Genomic DNA, 22246 nt, shown 5'->3' on the forward strand with positions numbered 1-22246 from the left:
TCTGTTGAGTTTTAAAATGTTTTTTTGGGCACTTTGAACACCACAGGACTAGAGCAAACTCGTTCCTTTATATTGGAGTGAAGGCAGACATCTCTTCAAAACTATCTAGATGGACAAACAAAAATATGTATTTCTGATTTTAGGATGAAATCGAGTGAACATGAAGAAAACTCTAAAACCCCTCCTCCCTCAGTTTATAATATTATGCACTTTACAACACACATATTAATAAGCTAATTAAATAGTAACAAATGTAAACTTCTTGCTTTTATTTGGAAAAAACCTGAATTAGTATTACAGGTTATGCCTGCGTTTACATTATTTTATATTAATATGCCTGCTGTGAAACAGATCTACTGATCGCTGTCAGGGTGCATCAGCTTTCTCATTCTCATTGGTCTTCAGCCTCTGCAGCTCCTCCTCCAGCACGCTGATTCGCTGCAGCAGCTCCTTCCTGTCCTGCTGGGCTCGGAGCGCCGTCTGCTGCTCCACCTCCACCAGCTTCCTCTCGTACCAACGCTCCAGCTGAGTCGACACCGTATCAAAGAAACGCTGAGTCACCTGACACAAAGGCAACAACGCAAGTGATGTACTGAAGAGGTGTACAAGGCTAGAGCAGGGAGGTGATTAGCCTAGCTTAGCATCAAGACTGGAAACAGGCGGAAACAACGAGCCAAAACTAACTGAATTTATTTGTATATATATATTTGGTAAATTAATTGAATCTTTCAGTAGTTCAGGAATTCTTCAACTAACTTGTTTTGATCATCAAAAATCCTTATTTTCATTATTCTTTTCTTATTTTTTGAAATCATTTTTGTATCATTACCTCTCAAATGCAGAACATGGGATAAAAATGACTTGTATTCATTTACCATGTTACAATATTCCATGCACAGCTGAGTGCAGCTGTTTCTTTTTCCAAATATGCATTAAATGTCTTGTAGTAGTACAAATATGGCTTTTGTTCAAAAAGTAAGAAAGTAAAATGAAAATAATGATTTGTGGTGAATAAAAACAAGACATTTAATGGATATTTCAATATTAAATGATGATGATGATTTGATTTCAAAAGCAAAGAAACACTCAGCTATGCATGAAATAAAGTAGGAAATTAATACAGGTCATTTTTGACCCATGTTATTATGATTTTACTATCACTCATAGAAATGTTGAGCAAAATTATGAAAATATGACTAGTAACAAAAGTTGTAATAGTTGTAACAAAGTGGAATAATCTTCCAGTATAAGGCTTAAAGAGAAGTGTTTTATAATGTGTTTGTTTGATTGACAGCTCCATTCAGGTCATGTCACTTCCTACACTCACCTCCTTGGCGTGCAGGTTGTTCCTCTCCTGGCTGAACGTGGGCTCAGCGGGTGGGCTGATGAAGAACTCCAGCGTCCTGGAGTCCTCTGTGTGTGTCCCTGCGGGCCTGCGGACACTCACCAGCTCTCCACAGTGTGTCCCGTGCTGCTCACTGATGCTGGATTGGCTGCTGCTGCTTGAGAAGACGTCCCCACACAGTGGGACCACTGCCACTGCGGGACCGTCCTGCTGTCCCGGAGGAGGCCAGAGGAGGTCAGCGGAGCCCAGGAGGAGGCCTGAGGTGCTTTCAGCAGGCAGAGGGAACAGGGCTGTGTTCTCATAGTCATCTGACAGGACAGGTCGTAAGACAACATGACAAAATAAGAGTTTTATATCTCCATAGCAAGACTGTCCAAGAAGCAATCGGGTAAATAGGGTGAAAATTTGAACTACCATTAAACTTCCCCAGTTGTTGACATATTAAGGTCAAAGGTATTTACTGAGGGAATTCTGGATATCTCTTTTTATCACTCCATAAAACAGAAAATACAGCCAACATTAAAAAAAACAATTTAGCCATTTTTTAGGAATAAAATGACCTGTTGATGCTGCTGCAGTGAGAACACCCATAAATCATTGCTGAGCGCCCTTGTAGAGGACGTCACTGGACATACCTGGTGACCTGTCCACTTTCATTTCAAAGTACGTCCTGCTGCCCCGCCGCTCCTGCTCTGGTCCTCCCATGCTGTGGGCAGCTTTAGATGGCAGGATGTTGACGTAGGTAGCCAGCGAGGTGCTGCTGTCTCCAGACACCAGAGACAGCAGGGGGAGTGACTCCAGGTCGGCGTCTGCCACGGACTGCTCCACCGACGGGGAGGGGAGCAGTTTGTAATACTGGGCTTTGGCGGGGACGTGGACGTCCATGTCCTTCAGCTGGGACAGACACCACCTCTTCAGCTCATGACTCACTGCCGCCTGCTTGAGATAAGAAACCAAGCTGCTGTATGATCTTCCCTTTAACAGCTGCTATTTGTTGCCCCTATTTCTGTTGTACCAAAAACATGGTCTCACTATTCCAAATATTATGATCAATCTCAATTTCTGGCTTTATGCTTAAAATTCTAGTTTGTTAGATGTCTTATTGGTACAAGAAGAGGCGAGTTTTGTCCAAGCCACACTGACCTTCTTTCTCATAATCAGACCATGAATGTATCAGGTTATTCCCACACAGTTATTAAGGTTACACATGTAAACATAAAATGGGAAATTCCCATGTTTTGCCTGCATGCAAAGAACTCCAGTGTCAGGTTGTAGCTGGTACCTGTGTCATCAGGGTTTCCTCTCTTCCCTGGGCAATCCTCTGCTCGGTCCTGTGAATCATGTACTTCCTGTCTGCCGCTGCTCTTTCCTGGTTCAGCATGTCCAACACTTTAATCTGACAAAATGTAGAAAAATGTAACTGTAAAAAAGTGAATCAAGTAATTATGTAATAAGTTTGGAATGTTTTGGCATGAAAATAGTCACTCAAGAGGATGACCTGCTCAGTGTTGGACTGAATCCTGCTTGAGGACATGTGTTGTCTTTAAAGACACCAGCAGAGCAACGCCCCCTACAGGCTGCTCGGGTTCACTGTGTATGTCGTGGATCATTTTTATTTTATTTTGAGTGCAAATTGAATATTAAACTTAGTATTCTGACTTTGCTTTGATTTTGTTTGCACCTGAATCATCAGTTAATTTTCCACTGTGCTGCCTTCAAAATCCCTAATTAAATTTCCTTTAATTTAATTTGATTATGTTTAATGATGCTTTTTAGGTTTATAAGATCAATTAATTGATTAGTTGAATTTTGAACATAGATATGATGATTTTGTGGTAAATCAACTTTTATTTTACATTTGGCCAACAAGAAACAGAAGCAAAAAAAAATCCTATCCTAAAATATTTTTTTATACTTTCCATGTAATAACACATATCAGTTGTACTTATGCATATTGATAAGGGGAAATATTCCACGCAACAGTCTGGCCATAACAGTTATGCAAATATTATATGCATTTATTTTCATTTTGCATTTGTGTTATAATTTTCTTTAGAATTAATGAATCTAAAATTCAGTATTTTTTTAAATAAATAAAAATATACATGATGAAATAATTCTTGAAGATCATACAATTTTCTCCAGTTCCTTTGAAGATTGATAAACTTTTCATATTCATATTTATATTTTTTTTCACTGAAAAAAAATTTCTTTGACCTGGAGAAGATATTTAGCTCAGATCATCTCTGCAGCTCTACACCACCTCATTATAAGACTGTTTTCTCACACATTTTTACTTTTTCAAAAAACTGTGATTTGGTTCTGGTTCTGCAATTTGGATTTTGCACTTGACCATACTGTGATTTTATTGTGATTGTGATGAATTGTGCAGCTCTACTACCTACCAGTTGAAAGTAAGTATTTGGAGCAGCAGCCTAACATATCAAGACTATTGCCACATATGCTCTATAAACAAGCCATTAAGAGTGTAGGCGTAGTATATTTTTGAGATATCTCTGCGCAGCAAGTTCAGCTTGTTTGGGATTCTTTTAGAGTTGTTGAAGAAAGTTCTGGTTTCAAAAGTTTCTGTCAGGATTCAGGTTTGAACTCTGAACCTTGACATCCTGCATCCAATACAGAACTAAGTGAGCTAATGACTTTGGTTTGTCATGAATCAACCCAGCATGTCAACAAGTCCACTTTGCACTAAGATGTCCTGTCTGAATGCTTTTCTGTCTTCACTTTGAGTGCTGGACTTCAAAATTCACTGAGCCTCATAAGAATGAAACCTAAGACAGTCCACTGTGATTCTGAACAGGCAGTTGATCTCTGTTTCTTAGAGCTTTTCACTCTTTCCATTGAACACAGGCCTAAAAAAAACAAGGATTGAACCTGGTTCCTCAGAACTTAAAGCAATGATCTAACTTCCTGAGCCAATGAATCAGAGACATGAAATCTCTTTATTAGAGCTTTTCACTCTTTCCTGTTGCACCAGGATTCAACAGTAAGTCAAAGAGTGAACCAGGGTCCTGAAACTTTAAAGTAGTGATCTGTCTAGCTGGATAGATGAACCAATGAATCACAGATACCCCGAGCCTCTTTCTGAGACCCTTTCAGTCTTGCTGTTGTACAGAGGCCTGAAAAATAACCCGAGGATCAAACCTGGGTCTTCATAAATTCCAAGCACTGATCTAACTTGAGAAGCCAATGAATCAGAGAATCCTACAAAAGAAGTTAATATGATCTGGAGCAAAGGGGAAAAATGTCTCTGCATCACCAAACAGAGGTTACCATGACAGCGCGATGCATTCAGTTTGTGCTGCTGTTACATTACATTAAGTTACATTTTTACATTATATGGATTCGTTCAGTGATATTACGAACATACAGCTCAACAACTTTTCATTTTTAATGTCTTCCCTCAGTTTAAAAGCTATATTGCTCATAAACAACCTTGTTAGGGCAATAATTAGTTAAAGAACGGCACTTTTTTACAGATGATTTAATCTGAAACTCTGAACATAACCTGCTCCCGACCAGGTTATGAGTTTAGCATAAGTTACCATGGTGATTTAGCCTGGTTAAAAGAGAGCCACCTTCATGACACTGAAAACCTGGGTTTACACTCAACATAGCTCGCTAACCCATTAATCTCGCTTCGTAGTACACCCCTCTGTGGTCAAACTGGTTTGAGTACTGTGTGAACACAACATAAGACACAGAGGGTGTTAAAGTAAACTGAAGCCATGTTCTGTAAGCAGAGGGAGTAGTAACAGACCTGGTGTCTGTTCCTGCGGTCCATCTTGCCCAGTCTGCTGTTGACTTCCTCCTGGACGTTCAGGATGTGCAGCCTCATCTCCTCCTGTGTGACCTTCAGTTGACCCTCCAGCTTCTTGATCAGAGGCTTACAGTGGCATCCATTGGCTGGTGCCTGAAGAAGGAGAACGAGGGTCATAAGAATTCCAGAGGTACCCAGTTTAATGGCTCATCTTTTCTGGTAAACATGATGAACAAAGGTCAGCACAAGGAAAATGTTACATTTTGGAACCAAGATTTTCTCAAATTCTGTGCCAACTAATGCGGTTTCATGACTATATTACCCTGCTAGTGCTCTGAGACATTCTAGTTTATAAATCGAGCTCTGAGAACAAAAAAATCTTTGTATTTAAGGAAAAATATTCATCAGTAACCTGTCTGATGTTGCCGTTCTTGTCGCGGTACAGTGTGTAAAGCTGATAGGTTTTTCCATTCTGAGCACAACTGTCCTCAGCATCATCACAGAGCAGGTCCTTCTTCACGTGGAAGTCGTTCTTGCCTTTTCTCAGATCATCTTCAATCAAAGCCTGCAAAGGGGTAAAAAATTTTTAGCTGTAATGAATTCTTCCTGATCAATCAATCATTCATCCTACTTGTGTTTTCCCTGTCTATTACACTCTGGTCATTTCAGACCCAGCCACTACGTCCTGCCCCCCATGACCTCTTTCTAGCCAGTTTCCCAAGCCACTTACTCACTGCTTCCCATTCCCACTGATTACCTTAGTACTGACCTACTTCCACTTGTGTTTTGCCAGATTGCCTTTTCAAAGTTCTTTATTCCTGATCTTACATGCCAGAACCCTTGATACATTTCCCAGACTTTGATACTTCGCTTGCCCCTTACCTGGTTAAGCCGGGATCATGTGATTACTTCCACTAGGAGCCGCAAGAGATCAACAACTGCATCAGTTACAGCTCGGGACAATGCATTCTGCTTTTTGGATCAAAGACAGTGCACTTTGCTCTTATCTGTCTTGAGTCGTGCTTCTGGCTTTCTGCCTGTTCTGTGCCGTCCTGGTACAGAATCAGGGACAGTGGAACTATTTTATGCTGTCCTGCAGCTAGCAGAATTTTGTGTGGCACTGCCATCAGTGGCCTTTTTGAATAGCAAAGGTTAATTTAAAACATCAACAGCAAAAGCAGCATCAGCCTCGAGATCTTTTCTTTGTCTCCTTTTTGCTTTTTTGGTCCCTTATCTGTTCAGTTATATTTCTGACTCAGACTCGGCTCTTTCTGTCTTGATTTCATTTGATTATTTCCCACTTAACCTACGAGTCAGATGGGCTGTTTCATCATCATGTGGGCCACAGCTCGGTGCAGAGAAGGGAAGCTACTGATTTGAAGGAGGGGATCTGTGGGTGGGTGGTTGCTCGGTTAATGTGTCTGTCCAGAATGAATCCAGCCAAATCTGAGTTAGTAAGGCAATAACTGTTGGCCCAGTCCAGTGCCATCCACGGATATGAGCAGCAACTAATCTCCATGGCAGGGGGCTCTCCATGAAGCCCCTGCACATCAAGACAAAGCCTTCAGCTGTGTTTCATAGCCAGCCTACCTGCTCACCCACCTGTTCCCTGACTCTCCTCCTCTTGCGGTGGCTGTAGGGGCTGCTGATGGCGGCTGGGTTCTTGTGGTAATGCTGCTGCTGCTTCTGCTGCTCATGGTGGCCCAACTTGATGGCAGTTCTGCTCCGCATTTGTTCACTGCTGGGAGTTTCCTCCACTAAAGAACTACTGTCCTGCTCAGGACATACAGACATAAGGCACAGTGTGAAATTCAATTCAAATGTAAAATTAAAACTATTTTTAACATCTAAACTTTTAAAGATTAAACATAATGTGACTGCTCAATTGTAAAATTTCTCTCTGTACCTCAGTAGACCCATCTTCTTAACCCCACCATGCTATAAAGAATGATTGTTTCTGCTATTTTCTCACCTTGTTTGGTACAGTTTCTACAGACTGGCTCCTGTGCTCAGCTGTCAGTCTTTCTCTTCGTTTCCTTCTCGTTCTTCCTCTCATGAAGCGATGTACCTGAAGACAATAACAAAATCTGCTGTGGTCACGTTACCTAAGGAACCTGGGTGTGATACTGGATGACCAGCTGTCTGATTGCTGCCAACATTGCTGCAACAACCCGCTCTTGCACAATCATTCTCCACAGGCCCGCCAAAGAAAATTATGATTGTTTGTTGTTTGCTACAATGGTTTGATGAGGTCTCTATTGACATCAGGACAACAGAAACCATTAAACACCTCTTTCTCTATCTCATATTGTTACTTCTGCTAAAGAGGCAGAGTAAGAAAAAATACTAGCTCAGTTTCAAAGAAGCCTGGTGGAAGGATGTTGCATGACCCAAGGAAGTACACACTAAAATATGGAGAGAATTTGAGGGAAAATACACAAAATATTTTTCACTTTCATCAACACTGTGAGAGATCATTTGGAGTACATGCAATACATAAAAAAGTCCAGTAGATGGTAGTAAAGTTCAATAGAAAAATAAACTGTTATAATAGTAGATGATCATCCTGAAATGTAAATCACATTATTGACAGTCTACACGCTATGAATAATAAAAATCAAGCTTAAGTTTATGATGCAGATACCAACCTGAGGAGCTCTGGCCAGGAGCAGTGCCACATCTTTGTGGTTGTTGTCTCTGGCCTTGTCGAGGGCTGTTTTACCTGCCTGGAAGTGAACAGTATAACATGATCACTACAAAAAATACACTGGCATTTCATGTCACCCGTTGCACAACAGAAATATAATATTTACCTCGTCTTACACCATCAGAAAGGTTTTTTAAAGAGGCACGCTGCCAATTTTACACATGAAGATCAGAGTACTTACTTACTGTGAGAACATTTTACTAATTTCTTTCTTCTCTCAGCTTGGGATAGAGAGTTACACAACCTGTGGTCACTCAGTGTCGTAATGCTTTGGTTGTGGTGATGATACTCATATTTAGATGGATGATGTTCAGGTATGTGACTTACATTGTTTCTGATTGTCCCATCAGTCCCAGCCTCCAGTAAGAGCTGAACTGTCCTCTTATGGTTCAGAGCTGCAGCAACATGGAGAGCTGTGTCTCCTCGCTACAGAAAAAAACACACACATACACACACACATAAAGTATGCAGTTTGCTTGGCTGTTCTGGTAGCACTTTATTTCACTGGTTCAAAAAAGATGTGTGTAATATGTTTACCATTACAAAAAAGAAGTATACTAATATAATTAACTGAAGTTTAAGTATATTTCCCACGAATCCTTTATGTTATAAGTATACTAATCAATGTACTAAAAGCGTACTTCCAAGTGTACTACTTTACTACGTGGGACTAAACTGGCCCACTTTCTAATACTTGAAGTATAGGACTAGTAAACTTAAAGTTTTATTTTGTACTGCAACTATATTGTGAACTATACTACAAGTGAACTTCATGGGGTTTTTTTTCGTTTAAAAGATGTATACTAATATCACACTTGAATAAATTTATGTTTTGTAAGGGTATAATTATTTTTTAGAATGCACAGCAGATCGTGATTCTTCCATAGGAACGCATACAATTCAACAAATATAATCGAGAAAGTTTCCAATATTGAATTAATATTTACTTGAGTTTAAATTGAGCAGTTCTTACAAGGAAAACTAGCTACACTCAAACATAAATGCAATGCTGCAAAGTACAGAGGTACATTTACTCCAGTACTGTACAATTTAAGTACAATTCTGATTTATTTACTTCACTTAAGAAGCTACTGAACATATCTATTCTACTACATTTCAGACCTAACTGTTGTACTTTTTGCTGCACATGTATTTGATATATTCGCTTGACTTATTTACTATCAAATATCTTGACCTTATGAAGTAAATTATGTCCTTTGTAGTTTGTTATTGTATCCGAAGAGACTTATTTTCTTGAAATAAAAGAAAAAAATCTGCCACCATGGTGAGATAATTCCAAGCAAACTGACAAATTCCTTATTCTGTCTTTTCACACTCATCTTTTTGAAAAAAGTTGACTTCTGTCAGAAACCACCTGAAATGATCAACCAGCCCGGCAGATTTTTTCCAACTTATTTCAACAAAGAAACACAAGGCTCCACCTTGATCTGCTTACAGGTCAATGCAGAGGTGATAAACAAAAAATAATATTTGATATATTAAAACAGTCTGCATAATGAATGATGAATGATTCTTACTTTTGATAATTTGATTGATTAATTAATTGGCTGGTTATATGTCTGTGCTTTTACTTACAAGAAACTTAAAATACAATACCTTTACTTGTAATGAAGTATTTTCGTTGGCACTGATAGTTTTACTTCAGTGAAGAATCTGAATGTTTCCTCCATCACTGCCACAATAAATGTCTAATAACTTTGTCTCTATTTTCATAACCAAATACTGCAGTTCTTTACATGAAACTTACTATGATTTTATCAGGATATTATAAGTGATCAACTTACTTTAACTCAAAGCAGGATCTTTTCCTAAAGTTCATTTTGTAAGTGTACCCAGATGTTACATATTTATTATTGCCAACTTCACCATAGAGCATATATAGACATTATTTGAATGCCTGTTAACAGTAAATTAAATATCACCTATAGTTTAATTAACAAGCATTTATCATAAATTTAAATTATGGTTACATGGCTTTGTCAAATGCTTGATTCTGATTGGTCAATTACACCAAGGTCTGTTATTTCTTTACAGCAGACTCTTGCTATGAAGAGCAGACCGTTGCTATGGATGCAGCTACAGTGAGCTGCAATTTACAGTGAGCAGGTCATTACTCAGGTCATTACTATGAAATAAACCCCTTCAGGGTGATTAAATTGCTCACTGCGTCAGGATCCTGCATCTGTCAGGGTTGTTTCACAATAATGACCTGCTCACTGCACACTGTCCCCTATTTATTAGAAAGTGTTACCAATGCCAGTAAAATGCAGCATTAAAATCACACACACTCAAAATAAAGACTTGTTGTCATACAACAGAGACTCTCATACTCTCTCTCATACACACTGTTACTCATTCCTGAAAGTGTGTGTGAGTGTTTCCCTGTCCTGTATTTACCCTCTTTCTAATGTATGAGGGTTGTTTGTTTGAGTCATATGGGAAGAATGATGCCGTGGGAATATCACACTGAAAACACTGACACACTGCACCTGGTTTCTCTCGGTCACATGGCACAGAGAACTCAGCAGGATCTTCACCAGGCTCAGGTTGTTGTAGCGAGCAGCAACATGCAAACATGTGTCGCCCACCTGGAAACAAAGCAGAGTTTTTAATTTAACATCTTATTGGAGAGTTCCATCATCAGAGATTTATCAGCATTTTGACACTATTGATGGCTTAGCTCAATGCATTGTGGGATTCTGGGGGACTCACGTTGTTTTTGGTGTCTGGGGTGGATCCTGCGAGCAGCAGAAATCGAGCGGTCTGAGCGTGTGCATTCTGACAGGCCAGGTGGAGCGCTGTGTTTCCTGACTGAGCCAACATCACAGTTATTACAGAGTAAATACAGAGTAATTACAGAGTAATTACAAAGTAAATACAGCTCTACAGGGGCTTTTATGTGACCACACCACAAGTCTAGAAGACAAAAACAATCCAATTGATATTCTAACATGTAAAAGTTCTGCAAGACGGTCTGCAAGACAGACATGTAGTATTTGCTATGTTTTTTGTCACATTATTATATATTGTGAGGGCAAAGATGTAGGTTTGGTTTCAAGAATGTGTAGGAGACACAGTGAAGAATGGGGCTTTACAACTATAGGCAAAAAAATTGCTATTAATCTAACATAGCATATCATAAATGTAACAAAAGAATTAGAAATGTGGCCTTCTGTGTTAGTTTTTACTATCCTTTATTCCACCTGCAGTCACATTTTCAAAATTCTAAACACGATTAGCACAGCATCCATCTGTTGGGAACCATATCATAAAAGGTATAATCTGAACATTTTATTTATTACATAATCTCTTTCAATTATCACTTATGATTGAGTAGAAGTGTGTGGTGCTGTCTGTATCTGCAGAGACCTGCAGCCTTATTCTCTTCATTTTTCTCAGTGTTTGCTGCTCAGGATGCTTCACCAACATAAAACATGGTATTTGTCGTCCTGATGCGTTTAGGAACATCTCAGACAAATCCCACTGTCTCTACACTGTAGTTTTTACGGCATTATTACTGTAGAACCTGTATACAGTAAGTTGCTGTAGATCTGCAAAGAATCTTGCTCAAAATTCATTGACTACTGAATTGCACAGTAATTATATTTTTACTGTAAATCACAATCCAATAATTTTGAGCAGGACATTCTTTTTCATTTTTTCAGAAACAATAACATCTTTTTTTATTGTACATTTTGCATTATTTCTAACAGAGGTGTTTTGTAATTGTTAAGAGGCAGGATTGCAGAAAATGAACCATAACGTTAACAACTATACAAATGAGAGTTGTATGCAGGGAAATCAAAAATGTGTATTTTTAAAATTTCTAAAGTTGAATGAAGTGATACAATTGATCATAAATGATTTTTTTTCATTTACAGTATTAGCAGTTATCTACTACTTGCTGTGTTAAAAAAAAATTCAGCACCTTGTTACTGTGATGACAACACAGTACTGTAATTATTACTGAAATAACAATTACACTATTTTATAGGTGTTGTAATTAGATTCACAGGCTGCATACTGTGAAATGTATTACAGCAATTAAGAACAGTAAACTAGTTTTCCATCAATTGACTGTGTAAATATATTTGTTGATAAGGGACATTTTAATTGTTTATATGCTATGTTTATGACAAATCAACATTTTGATCCAAAAAGTTCTTCTGGTATTACTGTTGTTAGATAAATCCTAAAAGTATTAGATAGTGATCAGTTGATCACCTACCTTGGCTTTCGTAATATATGTTACTGATGAGCTGATTCTGTGCCTCGTGTTTCTGTAATTCTGTGGTTTATCAGCGAAGTGTCCGAACTACACTGCAGGATGGAGTCTGTTAACAGTGAGAAACACGCACATAGATCTGCGTTATACACTCATCTCCAAACCTCTGTGTCTATGGAGGCACATTTCTGCCAATATGATGAATCCTTTAAATCATTATAATAAGAAACTTTGTGAAAATAATGTTTCTCAAATCTCCATCTCAAATAATGATTAAGTGTTTCAAACTAATGAGAAATTATTTTAAGATATTAAGTCATTGTTTTGAGTTACTAAGTTATTACTTTCAGAAAGTTTCTCATTATTTTGAGATACTAACTCGATATTTTAAAATAGGGGAGACCTGGGTCAATGGTGACATTAAATAAAATTGTATCTCACAGACTACAACCACTAGTCATCTTTTGATATGAAAAACATATATATGTGCACTCATTAATACTCTGAGTTCAAAATTAAAAAATGAACTATGACTCGTTCATTTTTATCCCTGTGTAGGAGGTATTTCATTATGTCAGGGTAGGAAAAGTGAAAAAATGTAAAAGTAAAAATTGCCAGTTTGTCATCTTAAGATGAAAGAGCCAGCTCCTACAGACCATTACCACTGTTAACATGACTCTCTCAAAATGTGATGTCCTTTTCTGGAAGTTTTAGTCCACACGTTTTCCTGAACCTGTCAGTAGTTTGGACATCCTGAAGTGAATATTCAGCGTGTAATTCAGTCTGTGTTTACATCCAAGTATTTCCAAAATGGCCATGCATCCACATTACTGACCAAACCATGACATCAGTGCAAACACTCTATATTAAGTGTCTCTGTTGGCTCAGAGCTGATGTTTCGTTTTAGATTTGTACCTACGCTGCCTGCGCTTAACCAACGCCTGACTCTTTATACTGCTGTGCAGAGGATTTTGAATTTGAAATAAATTTCTGGTTTGATTTTATTGTTCTAATATAAAAAGACTATTTAACATCAATTAAAGATATAGGAGGAAAGGACTGTACTTCTGAATTTTTAGTACCTAGAACTATATGCTGGTCTGTATTTACTGCATTTTATACAGAATTCTATCTGATTCCATTCTTTGTCAGTGAAACAAAATATAGTACTCAGAATAAGTACATTATATATATTTTTTACAAATTCTAACAAGTATTTACTTAAACTTAAATGAGAAATCTGTGATATATTTAGTATTCTAAATCATAAAATGACCATGACATGTCATTAGAGATTAAGGAGAGACATTAACTTGAAATACTGGCTTCTACAACAACGTTACAGCTCATATGCTCTCCTCTGGAATTTCCATTCCAGGCTGGAACGTCTGTTTTTGTTTTGGTCCGTGTGAATCTGCACACTCCCTGATTCACATTTAGTCACTTTACATGGAGCTAAAAGAAATACTGAATGTTTGCCAAATGAGTCAGAGTCTGTTTATGACGCATAAGAAATAGTTAATAATGTTGTTTATAACAGTTAAATTGCGCAAAATATGTATGGGGTTTGGCAGCAGTGAGACAGACAGCCTCTAAACTCCAACACCAGAATGTGTATTTGTTTTCAGGATAACAGACTTTAAGTTAATCAACCTACAGTGGAGGACTCACCCTCACCTGTCACTGTCAGAGTTTGATGTTAATCTTGTCTGTGTAGTTTCAGTGTCCCTGCAGCCTGCAGGCTGTCTGAGCTTCAAGTCTGGGGAGGAGGAAGCATGAGGAAATAACACGCTCCAATATTTTAAATTATGACAGCTGCGCCTATTTTTGAATGCTGTGGTGTTACATATTTCACCTTTAGTTTTCTGCTCAACTGACTATCAAAATACAGCAAATCCAACTCCGTATCATTGTTTTTTATACTCCAGTTTCTTTTTACTGCAAAACACTGCATGTTTTGGTTTAGTGTAGAAAATGTGCATTTTTGTCAACATACTGTATATGTAAAAGTGAATGAGTCATCTTTAGAAAAGCTTTATTACCAACATTAAATCACTGCCATCATCGAAAAATTATACATTTATGGCCTTTGGTTCCAAATAGAGAAAATAAAATACACAAAAACAGTAAAAATGTAACTAAGTAAACATAAAAATGTGCAGTCCTGTTCTAATCTACATGATCTTCATCATTTAGCCACATGTTCTCACCCACTGAGGTGCTTTTATTGGATGTGTACATCAGTGATCTTGAACTTCAGTCAAATCTCAGTAGTAGCATCAGTCCTGTTGTCAGTCCTGTTCTTTTCTTTCCTGCATATTATTTAATGTTTTGAACATTAGGTTTTCATTTCTGCCATGCTGTGTGCAACCATTTGTAAATAAGACAAGAAGGATTCACAGTTTTGGTACTGAGTAAGCTTGTATGTACAGAAAATGTAAGTCGTTTTAGAAATAACACAAGCTGTGTTAAAGGTACGCAAACAAACAATTGCTGGCAGCAATTAGCTAGTTAAAAGTTTATATGCTGCCTTCAAATGGAACTCTTATGAGGTTCTGGATACCACAAAACGGAGGTGTTCATATGAACTCTTCTTGTGAACGTGGTAAACACCACCCCGTGTTCACCAGGAACAGTTGCGAGTTTGTATGCACCTTTTGTGAATAGTACAGTCAACATGGTTGACCTTTGGATTGCTGACGCGCCGTGATAACACTCTGTATAACAGTATGCAATAGTAAAGTGGGTGGTGTCTTTTGACCATGTCTTGCCATATTCATATCTTTATTTATGTTCAGTGAAGTACACTGAAAACAGAGAATTGTTGGGCCAACTTTAAAAAAAAACTTTAATTGGTAACACACAAATCAATTAAATTTTTTTACAATCAAGTTTGCAAGTTCAATTAACGAAATTACTTTAAGTCAGATGTACCTAATTGTCTGTTTGCATTCAGATTCGTTTTAAGGCAGGTCAACTTAAAAGTTTCCAGTTTTCCAACTAAATTATTATTATTAACGTTAGCATCGTTTAACATTAGCCTGACTTAACAGTAACTGGTTTCATTTAGTGACTTTACTTAAACTTAAACAACACACAACAAACATTCAGGTGGATCAAACATAATTCATTATTTGATAATAAAATATAATTTTTGTCTTGCTAAAGATTCACCTTCATTTTGAGTCACCAAGAAAAAATGGCAGCTCAACTGCAGCAGGAAAAATTTGAAAAAAATGTGGACATCATGACGTCAGACGCACAATACTAAGAGAAACCAAACTAATGCGCTTTTACTGAACCAAAGGTTGCAGGTAAAGGGAACAGGATACAAGTTCAACTTGCTGTACTCCACAAAAATAGAGTGCCATCAAGAAAACAGAGAAAACTACTACTACTACTACTGTTTGGAAAAAGAAGCAGCTCTATTATCTTACCTTGTTCCTGATGTGGACATCAGCTCCTGCCTTGATCAGCAGTTTGACACACTGAGAGAAACCGTGCCAGGACACTTCATGCAGTGCAGTGTTGCCATCCTGAAACACATAGTGGACACACTATTCATATCACAATCTATTACCATTAATCAAACACACACGTTGAGAATGCATGGATGAATGTTCCTGTAGATGTGTGTGTGTGTGTAACATGCCCAGTGTGTTCAGCAGCACTCACTCTGTCCTGCAGGTCCACAGCACAGCCTCCCTGAATCAGAGCAGCCACAGCATCACTGTTCCCCACCTTGGCGGCTCGGTGCAGAGCCGTCTGCTGACCCGAGGTCTGGCAGGGTGGTGAGGACACGTGGACCAATGGCTGATCACTCATCACCGCTGAAACGGGGGAACGTGGCCAGTAGTTTGTTATTAGCTTAGGTAATGTCTCCTAAATACTACATGAGGGCCAGAACTAGAGAGACACCATGACAAAAAAAAAAGAAGAAGTAAAGGTGAAGTGAAAAGCACATACTGGAGTGTGTCAGTAGGAGTTTAAAAATAAGACTTAAATGATATAAAGTTAGTTTTATTATTTTTAATTTAGTTGCAAAGGAAAAGAAATGATAAAGCTTTTGCTACTTTTTCCCAACTAAATTGTAAACTGAATTATATTTTCAACTTGTCTGCAGGGTGTTTATAATAAGTAACTAATTATAAATACTAGGTAGCTTTTTTTTAAGTAAATGTACTTTTATAAGTAGATTGTTAAGTCTACACCTTTACTTGTACTTAAGTATGTATTACACAATGTAATCTACTTAGTTATTTTTAACATCATAATTAGTATCCAAACCATTTATTTTCATTTTTGTGTCCAATAAGGTTCTCTCTGATTGCAAACCAGTGAATGAAAAAACACTGCAGCAGCACAAATGAATCAATAGTCTAGAAATGTCGGTTTCTTGCATGAGGTCCACTCTATAGAATGTAACTGTAGCTGAGAAACAAAAATCACACATCCGTAAGTTTGATTTTTCTCATATGGTGTGAATTAATTAATAAATGAATAATAATAGTATAATATGAATGCCCCCCCTCCCCCATGTAAGTATATTAATCTATGTTAATTTATTTCCAACAAATGAAATGAAAGCATAAATGTCAGATATTGTCTGTCACACATGTTGTTGGCTCACTCACTAAACACCACCGTCCTGAATCCTCACCCTGAGTGTCCTGCTCCTTTAATGCTGCAGCCTGTGATCCAGATGACAAAGGATTTCATGTGAGTGCTGCAGTGTTTGAGCTCAGATTATGTTCTTTGCACAGGGTCAAAGCTTTAATCTTGAACCCACAGCATGTGTACATACAACACTCAAACACTTGTTGGCTCATCACTCTCTCTTACTCTGTCCTCTTCACTAATCCCACACACAAGTGTACAGTTTGTATTCTGTATAAACACACAGTATTATCCCACACTTGGTCTGTAGATTTGTAAATACACTGTATACTGTACAGGGGAGAGTGGGGTAAAATAAACCAGTTTTATTTATGTTGTAGAAGTATAATTATCCTTGTTTCAGGATGTCTCCTATAAACATGTAGGGAAAAGGGCCTTGAAAATATGACCTTGAAAAAAAAAGTGTCCATTTGGCCAAACTTGCCCCAAGTTAGGGGTAAGCAGATCTGAGTCAGTGGGTAAGTTTAGTCATCTGGGTATTATTATTAATAATTGACTGTTTTGTTGAATACAAAAAACTGTGAAAAACATGGGCCTGAATGTTTTGTCAGTATACTACTGCTTGTATCGATCATAAGACTTTCAGTAAAATAATGTTTCAGTAGAGCGTCTCTCATTGGCCGTCCAGCTGGACTGTCTGGTTGCAGTGCTGCCATTGGTCGGTCAGGGTCATCTACCTGGAGTTCCATTGCAGTGAGGAACCTTGCATCATTTAGGGATGTTATGAAGCATGATACTGGTGAGAATTATGTTGCACATTGCACTTTTAGAGGAAAAAAATGTTCTAACTGAACATTGGTTCATTTGTTAATTGTTTAATATGGAATGGATATTGTTTTGGCATGATCTGTTACTTTAATACGCAAGAAATTAATTATAGAATGATCAAATAAATCCCATGAGCCCTACATGTCCCTCAATCCACATCGAATCCACGCTGAATCCACTCTGCCAGTGGGATCAGGATAATCCTGATTTTTAGCATCAACACTCTCCTAATCTGCACCTTGGACTTTTAAAATACCCAAAACAATGTTTGATCTGCATTCTGGGAAGGATTGGATTACCAAATCTGCATCACAGGTTTTGTAGGGTCAGGATCACATATCATGGTTTTGAAATACCCGGATTTGAGATTTAATCCTATCCGGATCATTCTGATCCAGATTAAAAATTTTGAAATTTTGGCCCCTGGAGGTAAGTGATCATCTGACTTTTCAAGTTCCAAATAGTCTTGTTTCTTTTCTTAAAGTGAATTTAACCAACAAAATAAAGTAAACATCATGTTAGATTTGGATTTTTTGGATTTTGCCGACCCATGTTTCAGAGTACAGTTCACCTATACACTGCTGTCATAAATAACTTTCTAATAATTGTTGGATCTCTATAATTAATATTATAAAGACCTACAGTATATATATGTATACATGTAAAGTATGCTGAGCACTATATAGATAAAACTGACTTGACTTGAAAGTGTAAAATGTACTTTCAGTTTTTGTCACATGCCTTTCACTCTCTGTGAAGAGTTTTGAAAGTGAAATCAGTATAAAGAAACGTAGCATAGGAGTTGTAATAATAGTGTAATAATAAAGCTAATACAAGGAACTTGATTTAGGAGGCCTTTGTGGACAAAAGCAGTAGTATGATCTCAAATATAAAATTATCTAAATAAAAATCTCTAAGACACTGCTCACTATGAGTTTGCTGTGAAAAATATGAAAAAACATGCTTGTTTGGTCATATTTGAAGGAGAATACGATGGCAGACATTAAGAATAACTGTTCAGAAATATCCCATTTTCTCTCACATTGTCTGGTTAACTTATACCGGTCATATAGTATTAAATTGAGACTGTTTCATAACCTGTTAAAAATGTCTTATAGTAGCTTTATGCCAGATAGCACTCACACCAATCCTGAATCCCCTTGAATAAAGTTTGAATTGCCATTAAAGAAGTAAGAATTGCAACAATAGTGTCAAAAGAGGGTGTCTAATTGAAGGCTAGCAATTGATCCAGTTCCATATGTCTTACCTTGTCTTCCATAGAGCCTGCAGACATCAGTTAGTCCCTGTTGTAGCAAAAAGGAGCATCCATGCAAAATCCAAACGAGCCTGTCAAAGCGTTGGTAGCTGTGTTTGTGGCGTGTAAGAGGATGATGCTGCCGCACTGACAGCAGGCCAGCCACTCAGTGTGAAGACGTGCTGAGAGGACGCCAGCTGTTGTAGTGTGTTACAGCTTAGAGGGACAGAGGCAGAGTGGTACATACATCTGCATAATACCTTCAGCCCTCCATCTACACGTGCACACGGTCATGTGAAACCGTTTAATCATCTGTGATGTGAAATTACAAAAAAAAGTGACAGCTGACTTCCAGCTTGCCAGGGGAATAGCATGTTTTGAATCTCCATTACACACACACACACACACACACACACACACACACACACACACACACACACACACACACACACACACAGTGTGTGAGTGCCGGCCTGCATGTCTTTGGTGAATCTTTCTGAAATGCATTCTGTGTGGATTAGGATAAGGACAGATGAAATCTCTGCTTTGCTGGAAAAGTTAAATCTTTGCTGGACATGATAACACAATAGGATAGAAAAAAAGCTAAATCCAGCTAAATTGAAATTCAAGTACGGTCATAATATAATGACAGCTGGGTTACATACTGTGTGTTTTTTGTTTTTTTTTATCAAACATGAAAATCCACCGGTAAGATTATTACATGAGCAGCTGGAGGTCATTCACTCTACTGTGCCTGACACTGACTACTCGTCACAGTCACAGTGCTATAATGAAGTGGAAACAACATGTCGCTTTACAACAGTAGTTTGGTTCATTTGGCCTGGATAATAGGAAAATAAAAAAAATATAGAAAATACTTTCATAGACAACAGCACTGATCACACTAGTTCACAACCAAGAGAGCAGACAGGTTAAGACAAAACCACAATGTTCATGATACAAACTTAAGTAATGTAAATTTTACCATGGTCTGGGTGAATACTCTTTTCTGATTGGCTGGCGAATGTGCGTTAAAACTGTTTAATTCACACAAAGTTTGGCTCAAGTTTAATCACTGTTTCAAATTCATCTGCTACCCAACTTGTGACCATAGCAACATTAAAGAGCACAGCTGTCAAAGCTCACACCACAAAACTTTTCTGACCAACCAACTTTCTGACCAACTCCACACCGCCCCCAGGGAGACCCGCCCCCGAAGTTTGGGAACCACAGTCCTAACTGGAGGTGATGCGAGAAATGAGGACGTCCCAACCTGCTCCGTGTGTCAGCCAACAGGCTGAGTGACTTGTTGCTTGTTTGAAAAATCTCTCACCCTGAATCTATTTCAGCCAATTTTCACGCATCTTTTTATGTGGTTAAAATCAATGTGACCTCGACGTTTGTGTTTCCTCTCATCAAAACAGTCAAAGGGAAAACAAGAGACTAATTAATGTGGTTGAGAAGATGCGGCACCTTTTGTATGATACACAGCAGCCTGTTTATGGGAGTATCCTCAAAAAGGATGGGGTTTGGAAGGAAACAAAGGAACTTTTGGGAGTTACAACTAGGTAAACTGTCCTATAACTACACAGAAACAAGGTTGACAGAAGAAAATGGCGTTAGTTATGAATATATAACTCAGACACCTGATTTTCTCATCTACAAGTGTGCCACTTCAACATTGCTCTTATGTGTGGATATGACTATTATCAACTTTTTTGTATTTTTTGGGCTTCTATGCCTTTTGCTCATAGGGCAGCTGAAGATATATCAGGAACGGGTGAGAGAGAGTTCGGTAATGACATGCAGCAAAAGGCCATAGGTGAGAGTGAAACCCACGGCTGTTGCAGAGGACTCACAGCCTCCAGGTCTGGGGCAAATGCTCTACCAACTGAACTACAAGGCCACCAAGCCAGCTGAGTTTGGTTGTAAAAAGGAACCAGAATTATTCCTGGTCAGGACAACAGTGAGCTCGTCCTTCATAACTTTAGATTTGTTCAAAACTCTCATCAAAAAAACTGAGAAAGATTTTATTTCATTTAGTTAGCAAGTGACCGTGATACCCTGATATGTGTAGGTGTGCATTAAATGGTTTGAAGTCGCTGTGTCAGGTGGTTCTTCCCCCCCATGTTGTACCTTCAAACTGTTTAATGCATACCTACTCGCTAATTATCCTTTACATCCCTCAGTTAAAAAGAACTGAATGTTAACAGTTGGTTTCACACGAGACATGAACCCCAGCTATGTTTTACAAGTTTTGGACAAAAGACTTCTTGGTTAAATTTAGGAAAACATAGTTTTGGTTAAAATAAACTTATACAACTAATAACTAACTAATGAAGCTCAGCGTAAGTTCAATCAGGAAGACCTTCTATTACTCTGCCTTCATTCATAACTTTCCTTTACTCGTCTCTCTCTTCCTATTCCTTCTAATCAGCTGATTGTGGGCGTTCACCTTCGTCTTTACTATCCAATCAGATTTTGCCATGGTCACAATAGCCAGTCAATTTGCTGCTGTCAAAATTTAAATCGCCTCTGTCTTTGCTCCATCAGTTGTCATTCAGTCAGTTGCGCGACCCTCCTCTACCCCTCTCTTCTCCAGTCATTGGACCCAGGTAGCAGAAGATGTTCACCTCGATCCTCCTCCTCCTCCTCCCCTCTCTCCTCCAGTCTTCAGGTCCAGGCAGCAGGAGTCTGGAGCCACAAGATGTTCACCTCGATCCTCCTCCTCCTCCACCCCTCTCTCCTCCAGTCTTCAGGTCCAGGCAGCAGGAGTCTGGAGCCACAAGATGTTCACCTCGATCCTCCTCCTCCTCCTCCCCTCTCTCCTCCAGTCTTCAGGTCCAGGCAGCAGGAGTCTGGAGCCACAAGATGTTCACCTCGATCCTCCTCCTCCTCCTCCCCTCTCTCCTCCAGTCTTCAGGTCCAGGCAGCAGGAGTCTGGAGCCACAAGATGTTCACCTCGATCCTCCTCCTCCTCCACCCCTCTCTCCTCCAGTCATTGGACCCAGGTAGCAGAAGATGTTCACCTCAATCCTCCTCCTCCTCCTCCCCTCTCTCCTCCAGTCTTCAGGTCCAGGCAGCAGGAGTCCGGAGCCACTTCACCTCACCAGTCTCTGCTTTGCACCTCTTCACCACCACCAGTGTCTAGACCCCGGGGGGTTCTCTTCACTACAGCTTCATCACCCCCATTTATATATGTGCATATTGTTTCACCTCAATGGGGTCTAACCGCCAAAGTCTGTTCATGTTTCATATCTCATGCATGTGCCAATAAACCATTGCTCTTTTACTCTTATAGTCTCTCCTGATTGAAATAACTAAATAACTACAACTAACTAATACATTAGTGACATGCTGCCAAATTTGGTGCTTTTATCGCAAAATGAACAATGATATATTGAGCAACGCCGCTACACTAAGGGGTCAGAGAGCAATTACACAGAGCCTCCCCAAAAAGCATGAGCTCT

At 38.7% G+C, this 22246-nt stretch overlaps 1 protein-coding gene across 1 annotated transcript; it reads right to left on the minus strand.

The window, feature by feature from the left end:
* Positions 1–284: 284 nt before the first annotated feature.
* ankrd6a (ankyrin repeat domain 6a) lies at positions 285–18965 on the minus strand. The gene is made up of 15 exons (XM_084742625.1): positions 18789–18965; positions 15752–15906; positions 15514–15612; positions 10564–10662; positions 10341–10439; positions 8158–8256; positions 7772–7849; positions 7096–7191; positions 6726–6896; positions 5536–5688; positions 5124–5276; positions 2628–2741; positions 1981–2284; positions 1328–1653; positions 285–561 (listed from the first exon to the last, which is right to left on the minus strand). Exons 2-15 carry the CDS (start codon positions 15899–15901, stop codon positions 367–369), a joined length of 2136 nt encoding a protein of 711 aa, XP_084598751.1. The 5' UTR covers positions 15902–15906; positions 18789–18965; the 3' UTR covers positions 285–366.
* Positions 18966–22246: the final 3281 nt, after the last annotated feature.

This window comes from Lutjanus erythropterus, chromosome 18, assembly GCF_056507025.1.
Source record: "Lutjanus erythropterus isolate fLutEry1 chromosome 18, fLutEry1.hap2, whole genome shotgun sequence".
NCBI lineage: Eukaryota > Metazoa > Chordata > Actinopteri > Lutjaniformes > Lutjanidae > Lutjanus > Lutjanus erythropterus.

Bases quoted from the DNA above. Each gene is read 5' to 3' on its own strand.
- ankrd6a (XM_084742625.1), bottom strand. From the start codon at position 15,901: ATGAGTGATCAGCCATTGGTCCACGTGTCCTCACCACCCTGCCAGACC. The intron at 10,663-15,513 runs GTAAGATAATAG...ATGTTGGCTCAG, and splicing joins ATGTCCACATCAGGAACAAG to TCAGGAAACACAGCGCTCCA. The intron at 5,689-6,725 runs GTGGGTGAGCAG...ACCCCTTTGCAG, and splicing joins GGAGGAGAGTCAGGGAACAG to GCTTTGATTGAAGATGATCT.